The 9956-nt window shown below is 40.6% G+C and overlaps 1 protein-coding gene across 2 annotated transcripts; it reads right to left on the reverse strand.

The window, feature by feature from the left end:
* Positions 1-5891: 5891 nt before the first annotated feature.
* Positions 5892-9898, reverse strand: LOC124013989 (mediator of RNA polymerase II transcription subunit 11). 2 transcript variants are annotated; one of them, XM_046328613.1, is made up of 3 exons: positions 9622-9898; positions 7656-7786; positions 5892-6234 (listed from the first exon to the last, which is right to left on the reverse strand). In XM_046328613.1, exons 1-3 carry the CDS (start codon positions 9689-9691, stop codon positions 6091-6093), a joined length of 345 nt encoding a protein of 114 aa, XP_046184569.1. In that variant the 5' UTR covers positions 9692-9898; the 3' UTR covers positions 5892-6090. The 2 variants fall into 2 exon arrangements, with proteins under 2 accessions (XP_046184569.1, XP_046184568.1); XM_046328612.1 differs by having other exon boundaries at positions 9579-9717.
* Between the last annotated feature and the right edge of the window lie 58 nt (positions 9899-9956).

Genomic DNA, 9956 nt, shown 5'->3' on the forward strand with positions numbered 1-9956 from the left:
GATATAAAACTGTATTTTTTTGTGAAGAATCAACAACAAGTGGGACACAATCATGAAGTGGAATGACATTTATTGGATATTTCAAACTTTTTTAACAAATCAAAAACTGAAAAATTGGGCGTGCAAAATTATTCAGCCCCCGTAAGTTAATACTTTGTAGCGCCACCTTTTGCTGCGATTACAGCTGTAAGTCGCTTGGGGTATGTCTCTATCAGTTTTGCACATCGAGAGACTGAATTTTTTTCCCATTCCTCCTTGCAAAACAGCTCGAGCTCAGTGAGGTTGAATGGAGAGCATTTGTGAACAGCAGTTTTCAGTTCTTTCCACAGATTCTCGATTGGATTCAGGTCTGGACTTTGACTTGGCCATTCTAACACCTGGATATGTTTATTTTTGAACCATTCCATTGTAGATTTTGCTTTATGTTTTGGATCATTGTCTTGTTGGAAGACAAATCTCCATCCCAGTCTCAGGTCTTTTGCAGACTCCATCAGATTTTCTTCCAGAATGGTCCTGTATTTGGCTCCATCCATCTTCCCATCAATTTTAACCAACTTCCCTGTCCCTGCTGAAGAAAAGCAGGCCCAAACCATGATGCTGCCACCACCATGGTGTGTTCAGGGTGATGAGCTGTGTTGCTTTTACGCCAAACATAACGTTTTGCATTGTTGCCAAAAAGTTCCATTTTGGTTTCATCTGACCAGAGCACCTTCTTCAACATGTTTGGTGTGTCTCCCAGGTGGCTTGTGGCAAACTTTAAACAAGACTTTTTATGGATATCTTTAAGAAATGGCTTTCTTCTTGCCACTCTTCCATAAAGGCCAGATTTGTGCAATATACGACAGATTGTTGTCCTATGGACAGAGTCTCCCACCTCAGCTGTAGATCTCTGCAGTTCATCCAGAGTGATCATGGGCCTCTTGGCTGCATCTCTGATCATTCTTCTCCTTGTATGAGCTGAAAGTTTAGAGGGACGGCCAGGTCTTGGTAGATTTGCAGTGGTCTGATACTCCTTCCATTTCAATATTATCGCTTGCACAGTGCTCCTTGGGATGTTTAAAGCTTGGGAAATCTTTTTGTATTCAAATCCGGCTTTAAACTTCTTCACAACAGTATCTCGGACCTGCCTGGTGTGTTCCTTGTTCTTCATGATGCTCTCTGCGCTTTTAACGGACCTCTGAGACTATCACAGTGCAGGTGCATTTATACGGAGACTTGATTACACACAGGTGGATTGTATTTATCATCATTAGTCATTTAGGTCAACATTGGATCATTCAGAGATCCTCACTGAACTTCTGGAGAGAGTTTGCTGCACTCCATTCAACCTCACTGAGCTCGAGCTGTTTTGCAAGGAGGAATGGGAAAAAAATTCAGTCTCTCGATGTGCAAAACTGATAGAGACATACCCCAAGCGACTTACAGCTGTAATCGCAGCAAAAGGTGGCGCTACAAAGTATTAACTTACGGGGGCTGAATAATTTTGCACGCCCAATTTTTCAGTTTTTGATTTGTTAAAAAAGTTTGAAATATCCAATAAATGTCGTTCCACTTCATGATTGTTTCCCACTTGTTGTTGATTCTTCACAAAAAAATACAGTTTTATATCTTTATGTTTGAAGCCTGAAATGTGGCAAAAGGTCGCAAAGTTCAAGGGGGCCGAATACTTTCGCAAGGCACTGTATGTTTGTAATTCAAAAACATATCCAAAATCCCCAGGTTTACCTTAAATCCCGGTTGGAGGATTCCGGATTTCCTGCTTATTCCCTTCTGATTCCGGGATCTTCCAACTGAGATTTCTGGAAAATCTGGGAATTATTTGAAAATGTGGGGAATCTGGAACTTGAATGTACAGGACTACATTGCTGCACAACTACTTAGAGGGAACACAAGTTTAATAGTTTATGCAAATGCATTGTTGTTACATGGTTATAACCTGTTATTACACTGTTATTATGTTATCAGTGGTGGAGTGGAGGGTAAGCGCACCTAAACGCCATTTACGCAGATTTTTTTTTCTCTTCCACCTTTTGCAGGAAAATGCATTGGAAAGTATAGGGAGCATTTACTTTACTCACTGCGAATGGTGACCAGCATTTACCCACCTATTTATTTGACCACAACATGACGGGTCACTATGCGACACGATCATTGCAGCTTTTCACCTATCCTAAACACAAGCTCATTACCCAATTTGTAATAACCCAACACTCGATCCATTATGGCATGTGTAGAACGATTGCATATCGTCACAGTTGAGGGAGGGAGTGTGTAAGTGTAGTGCACTCACAGCGAGGAAGGGTTGTGAGTGTAGTGCACTAAGAGTACAGTGAGTGTTTTTAAGGGCAGTGCACTTACACGGAGGGTGTGAGTGTGGTGCACTCATCGTGAAGATACGCGGAAGCGTATGTGCAGACAGTGTGGCCTTTTCTGTTAGGGACTACATAGGAGACTTCCGGCATCAAAACCTACACACACACACACACACACACACCCGACATGCATTGATTGCCATGAACACGATAAATAACTATTCTTTTACATTTATGATTTGCCAAAAGTTTATTATTTGACAAAGGTCAAATGGCATGTCCTGGTTGCAGTTTGATTGAACCCCACCATCGATAAGATTAGGGCTCATGCCAAGGATGTACTGAGCTTGGATCAGCCCCCGGTCCCGTCCATGTAGTGTTATTCGTTATGATCAACCTGGCAAAAACTGATTCAAAATCAGCCAAGATTTTTTTGATTAGTCACAAATGTGTGTTCAATGGCACACCTGGTGTGTGATAAGAAGTTCTGCAGTCTTCTGCAGGTCTCTCGAATATACTGTCGATTCTGGAGAGAAAGTTTGATGCAGGTTGAAGTTTTCCCCTAATCACTGATACACTGATTAAAACAATCTGACCGTGTAATGGTAAAGGTTAGGATTGATGAGTTATTTGATCCTAGATCTGTGGTTAAAGTGCATCTTCTACCTCAAATCGGCTAAATTTATCATTGACCAATCTCTCAAACTTACCAGCATCCAACATTGGCCTCAATCATCAGAATCACCAATGTTGGGAGGAGTGGAAAGGGCGATGGGAGGAAAGAGGGGAAAAGCCAGGCACGGGGGATGGGAGGTAGGGAAAATAATGTCGGGAAAATAATTATATTTTTATTGTTGTAATAATCGCCAGAGATATGTGTACTTAAATGTTGCCATTATTTTTATTTTATTCTAAAGACATTTTATTTTTCATTATTAAAAAGTCATAAGTGATATAAACTAACCTTATGCTATTTCCCTGCTGTATTCTCTCAACTGCTGTAAATATTATTACTGTAAATGCAACTCAACAGCCAATAAGAGTTCACTATAGAACACTGCAGTCCAATAAGAGCACAGTTTATAGGATAGTCAGACTCCCCAATTTAGGTTCTCCAGGACCTCTTAGTATGTTGGTCTTAGTTCCGAACCGGTTTCACAGTTAAAATTGTGTAAACTGAACTTTTAAAATTCTACATCAAATGAATGTTGGTTTCACAAGTCCACGTTAAGGTCAATAAATATGTTTTGTATAGGAAACCGGTATAACCAGGGGCCCCTCTGGAACAGGATATGGAGAAATACAGTGAATCCCAAACCACCCCCTCACACCTCTCAACTCGCTCTGAGGGCCCTCCGTTGTCGCGTGTTGCTGACGAAACTCCGAGGGTGACGATGGAATAAGCAATAACCCCATCAACGTTGGGACACGCTGAAATGAATAAAACAAGCATGAAATTCAAGTGAACAAATCCCCTCTGCTGTTTTACAAGATATAAACCTCAGTAACAGTTTAATTTGGGAGGTATTTAATATTTTACATGTGTCAAGTCTTGAAATCAGACAAAAAAAAATCAAATGCATGTGACATATAATTAGGCACACCTCTACATGATTTCGTATGAAATTGCTCAAACTCCAAACATATCGCAGTGCATGTTGGGATTGCACTTCACTCTGAAGCCTGCAGCCTTGTTATCTGAGAGTCTAAATATCCCTTTACACCCTTGGATCATTTTCACTCCCTCAGCTTTGGGACACGTGTGCAAATGGTGGAGGAAAGCGTGAACGCGCAAATGGAGGGGCGAGGGGGTGATTTGAGATTCAGCCATAGGCTACTGCTGTAGTATCTAGATTGTAGACACCCGATAGGATAGTACAGAGAAGTACATTGCAGTCAATTACGTGTGTCTATCATGGTGTGTAGGTGCAGAACAAAGGTAGATGAGGAGGATCGATTGATTGCAACTTGGCTCACTTATCAGATTGGAAATCACTGTGTTTGATCAGGTTATAGATTTATAAAACGTATAAACATAAAAGATAAAGTATCCACCTTGTGTACAGTTTCAGAAGGATAAGCTTCAACGACAGCAAACCAAGAGTTACAAATTACTAAGCCAGCAAATGCAATGTAACAACAATGACCACCTCTTCTTATAAGATGTATTTTAATATCAGGGTAGAGGTGTGTTTAAATGGATTAGATTGTAACTGTAGCCATTTTGGTTCAATGACAAGAATGTGTTTTTTTCATAACGTGCTGCCTAATTCAACAACTGTCCATGGTTAACAAGAGTTATTGGTCATGTTAAACAAAACATTTTGTACATTGGTTGGTTTTTACACATTTGAACGAACCCAGGTGGTTGAGGTTGTAACAATTATAGAAATATAATTACTAGAAAGGAAATCTGCATTCAAGTTAATGTTTTGCTTTTGTGTAAATATATTTCCAGGGGTGTGATGTCAGTCACAACACATTGGTTTTGAAGTTTCACATGAAGGTTATAAAGGTTCATAAGAAGGTTACGAAGCTCATACTCTGTTCATGTTATGAATGGATCAACGCATGGCATGGTATTCTAACAATGCACTGCAACAATATGGAAAATGTTGTGATATTTGTGATTAGAACTTTTAGAACCTCCAGAAACTCTTAGGGACCATGTAAACGTTACAATGAGATTTTTGGTAACTCTGTACTTTAAGTGGCATCTTACGAAGCGTTATAAGGCCTTATGAACATTCACAGCACCGTAGAGGCCATAGAGGTTTAATAAACTGTGTAATTAAGCAGTAAGGCCGTTATATTGATACTATATCACAGCTAAGGCTAGGGGCCTCTTGTTTTGTTACTATATTATATTTACATGTGCTATGAATGTTTAATAAGGCATAAGACTTCATAAGAAACCGCTTCAGGTAGAAGTGTTACCAGCTTTTCTTTTTTTTTTGTAAATCTGAATGGCGATTGTCCTCATGTCTATAAACCAGTGAAGTGTAGAAAAACTTAAAGTCGAAGTTCAGTATTTTACAACCATGGATTACAGTTTTTCCTGGCCCATAGACTACTTTCAGGGTGAGGAACCATCTAAAATATTCAGTAAAATACTTAACTTCCCCTTTTTAAAAACAAATATTTTATTTTTGTTCCCTTCAATCTTAGTTGAGGTATCTATCCATGGAAACGCACGCAATCATGTCAATTTGTAGGCTTGTGTATTGAGTCAGACATTTTATTTTAAGGACAATTTAAGCTACCACAAAAATGTAGATTCATAGAGAACTATACTTAAATGCTACCTGATACTTTATCTGTGAATTAATTAAATTAAGACAAAGTATATTGTTATCAAGGAAACCAAGATGCTGTATAAGCAATGTTATTTTACTCAATAAAATGGAACAAAATGACAATGAAAAAAATGTAAGATTATAAAAAAAATTACATTGGAGAATATATGTCGCTTCTTTATTTTGTACTGCATTTTAGAAAATGTCAAATAAAAAACTTAACATACAAAATGGTCTATTTGTAAGTGCGTGAACGTTCTGTGTATGCATGACACAAGCAGGATAATGGAATGAAACACTAACTTTATTGCAGAACATTGCCAGATACATGACTGATATCATACAAAAACAAAACAAAAATGAAGTATTTCAGTCCCCACCTCTCTTCGGCAGGTGGTCCTAAAACACCATGGTGACAGCGAGCGATGGAAACATCCCCCTACTGTGCTCTGCCCGAGTGCCGACCGACCGTTTGTGTTCTCTCAGGGTTGTGGATCCAGCATGACTTCGCAGGTGCGTCCCAGCTCTCCCAGTTTGACCCTGGTGTATTCTGCTCGGTTCAAGGCCATTTGACAGTCTTTCCTGGCCGAGTATGTGGAGCCCTCGTGGGGCTGGCCTGTGGCAACCTGCAGGGGACGGAGAGAGAAGGCAATGCAGTGTGGTGAAAGGGAGAAATGTTAGTGCTGGCACAAGGCTACACTACTAGGTGAATGTGAAACAAGCATAACTTTGATGTAGAAAGAAAAGGTCATTCAAGGGTTTTTCTTTATTTGGACCATTTTCTACATTGTAGAATAATAGATTTCAGATAGACATCAGATTTCCACCGGTCGAATGTCCATTGCTCGTGTTTCTTGGCCCAAGCAAGTCTCTTCTTCTCATTGGTGTCCTTTAGTAGTGGTTTCTTTGCAGCAATTCGACCACAAAGGCCTGATTTTCACGCAGTCTCCTCTGAACTGTTGTGTCTTTTACTTGAACTCTGTGAAGCATTTATTTGGGTGGCAATCTGACGTGTAGTTAACTCTAATGAACTTCTCCTCTGCAGCAGAGGTAACTCTGGGTCTTCCTTTCCTGTGGCGGTCCTCATGAGAGCCAGTTTCATCATAGCGCTTGATGGTTTTGGCGACTGCACTTGAAGGAACTTTCAAAGTTCTTGAAATGTGGAATGAATTTCAGTTAACAGGTGTGCCTTGTTAAAAGTTCATTTGTGGAATTTCTTTCCTTCTTAATAATGCCTTTGAGCCAATCAGTTGTGTTGTGACAATGTAGAGGTGGTATACAGAAGATGGTCTTTTACCAAATAGGGCTAAGTCCATATTATGGCAAGAACAGCTCAAATAAGCAAAGATGTCTTAAAGTAACGATGGACAGTCGTTTCTCTTTGCTTATTTGAGCTGTTCTTGCCATAATATGGACTTAGCCCTATTTGGTAAAAGACCATCTTCTGTATACCACCTCTACATTGTCACAACACAACTGATTGGCTCAAAGGCATTATTAAGAAGGAAAGAAATTCCACAAATGAACTTTTAACAAGGCACACCTGTTAACTGAAATTCATTCCACCTAATGAAGCTGGTTGAGAGAATACCAAGAGTGTGCAAAGCTGTCATCAAAGCAAAGGGTGGCTACTTTGAAGAATATAAAATATATTTTGATTTGTTTAACACTTTTTTGGTTACTACATGATTCCATGTGTTATTTCAAGTTTTGATGTCTTCACCATTATTCTACAATGTGGAAAATAGTAAAATAAAGTAAAACCCTGGAATGAGTAGGTGTGTCAATGTTTGACTGGTACTGTATACGTTTCAATTCACGGCATGGCACACTGTGTGTGAGGGCATGCGTGTGTGTCTTCTTTCTCCTACCTATGTGAGGTACTGATCTGGAACCTGAACTCGGTCTACTCTGACAGAGCTAGTGAATTGACTGGGCTGACTGTCTGTGCATCTCTGTGTGTCCCCTCTTACCTGTGGGAGCTGAGCTCAGTCTCCACTCTGACGGCCCCAGTAAACATACAACTGTGTCTGTCTGCGTGCGTTACCTGTGTGAGGTATCTGATTTGTGAGCTGAGCTCAGTCTCCACTCTGTTGACGGATCCAGTAAACTGGCTGAGTTGTCTGTCCAGGAAACTGGCATTGTGCTTGTCTTTAGACAGCTCCAACACAACGTTGCCTAGAGAAGATAAACACAGAAAACAGAATTAGGCCTACAGTTGATGTATTTACTCACAGAAACTGTCATGGCTTGTCTTAAACAACTACAGACATTGAGCAAATAGAGTGACAATGAATGCCCATTCCTTCTAAGAGCTCTTTTCTAGTACTATACATGTGTGGCTAGGTACAGTTAGCTAGCTATGTAATGACACAGGTACTACTGTTAGCTCTGGTCCAGGGTGAAGGCCCAGCGCTAGCAAGGCGCACTAACGCCCTGGATCAGAGCTAATGTACGGTGCATTCGAAAAGTATTCAGACACCTTTCCCTTTTCCACGTTTTGTAATGTTCAGCCTGATTCTAAAATGGATGATTAAATACATTTCTCATCAATCTACACACAATACCCCCATAATGACAAAGGCAAAAACAAGTTTAGACATTTTTGCAAATGTATTAAAAATAAACAAATACCTTATTTACATCAGCATTCAGACCCTTTGTTATGAGACTCGAAATTGAGCTCAGGTGCATGCTGTTTCCCTTGATGTTTTTACAACTTGGAGTACACCTGTCGTAAAATAAATTGTTGGACATGATTTGGAAAGGCACAGTTGACAGTGCATGCCAGAGCAAAAAACCAAGCCATGAGGTTGAAGGAATTGTCCGTAGAGCTCCGAGACAGAATTGTGTCGACACAGATCTGGGTAAGGGTCCCCAAAAAATTATGCAGCATTGAAAGTCCCCAAGAACACACTGGCCTCCATAATTGTTAAATAGAAGAAGTTTGGAACCACCAAGACTCTTCCTGGAGCTGGCCGCCAAGCCAAACTGAGCAATCTGGGGAATGAAAGGTCTTGGTAAGGGAGGTGGCCAAGAACCCAATGGTCACTCTGACATAGTTCCAGAAGGACCCCATCTCTGCAGCACTCCACCAATCAGGCCTTTATGGTAGAGTGGCCAGAAAGAAGCCACTCCTCAGTAAAAGGCACATGACAGATCGCTTGAAGTTTACCAAAAGTCACCCAAAGGACTCTCAGACCATGAGAGACAAGATTCTCTGCAAGGATTGAAACCAAGATTGAACTCTTTGGCCTGAATGTCAAGCGTCACGCCTGGAGGAAACCTGGCACCATCCCTACGGTGATGCATGGTGAAGGCAGCATCATGCTGTGGCAATGTTTTTCAGAGGCAGGGACTGGGAGACTAGTCAGGATCGAGGGAAAGATGAGCAGTGCAAAGTACAGAGAGATCCTTGATGAAAACCTGCCCCAGAGCACTCAGGACCTCAGACTGGGGTGAAGATTCACCTTTCAACAGGACAATGACCCTCAGCACACAGCCAAGACAACGCAGGAGTGGATTCGGGACGAGTCTCTGAATGTCCTTGAGTGGCCCAGCCAGAGCCCGGACTTGAACCCGATCAAACGTTTCTGGAGAGACCTGAAAATAGCTGTGCAGCAACACTCCCCATCCAACCTGACAGAGCTTGAGAGGATCTGCAGAGAATAATGGCAGAAACTGCCCAAATACAGTTGAGTCAAGCTTGTAGTGTCATACGCAAGAAGACTCGAGGCTCTAATAGTTTCCAAAGGTGCTTCAACAGAGTACTGGGTAAAGGGTCTGAATACTTATATAAATGTGGTATTTCAGTTTTTTAATGTTTAATATATTTGCAAAAATTTCAAAAATTTTAGTATCATTTTTAGAATAAGGTTGTAACGTAACAAAATGTGGAAAAAGTCAAGGGGTCTGAATACTTTCGGATTGCATTGTATATCTAACTAGCTAGGTATGCGTTTGTTATTACAATGTATTTGAACTGTTGTTGTTGCATGCAGAGGTAGACGAACCGGCGCACTGCAGAATCGTTGCAATTTGACTCTCAACCTCTTCCAAAGCTCGCAGTCGGTCATTCGCCATCAGGATCAATTTCACACACTGGGAGTAATAAAAATAGACGATTCTTATCAGAATCGGCTACGTATGGAACACTATCGTAGAAAATAGGTTATTACTTAAATGCATTAATCCTAAATGTAGCCAAACTCCTGCATAATGTCAAAAACACTACAGAAAGCGAACATCAACAAAACAAAAAGCTTTCCGAGTAAAGGCGCATATAAATGACGTCAACCTCTTTCGAATAACTACAACCGTCGCATAATTTAGACGTTTTAGTGTGGCG

This window comes from Oncorhynchus gorbuscha, linkage group LG25 (assembly GCF_021184085.1).
Source record: "Oncorhynchus gorbuscha isolate QuinsamMale2020 ecotype Even-year linkage group LG25, OgorEven_v1.0, whole genome shotgun sequence".
NCBI lineage: Eukaryota > Metazoa > Chordata > Actinopteri > Salmoniformes > Salmonidae > Oncorhynchus > Oncorhynchus gorbuscha.

Excerpts from the sequence above, each read along its gene's own strand:
- LOC124013989 (XM_046328612.1), bottom strand. The coding sequence starts at position 9,684 with ATGACCGACTGCGAGCTTTGGAAGAGGTTGAGAGTCAAATTGCAACGA. Across the intron at positions 7,787-9,578 it reads AACAACAGTTCAAATACATT|GCAACGTTGTGTTGGAGCTG; the intron begins GTAATAACAAAC and ends TATCTTCTCTAG. Across the intron at positions 6,235-7,655 it reads AAATCAGATACCTCACACAG|GTTGCCACAGGCCAGCCCCA; the intron begins GTAACGCACGCA and ends CGTCCCCTGCAG.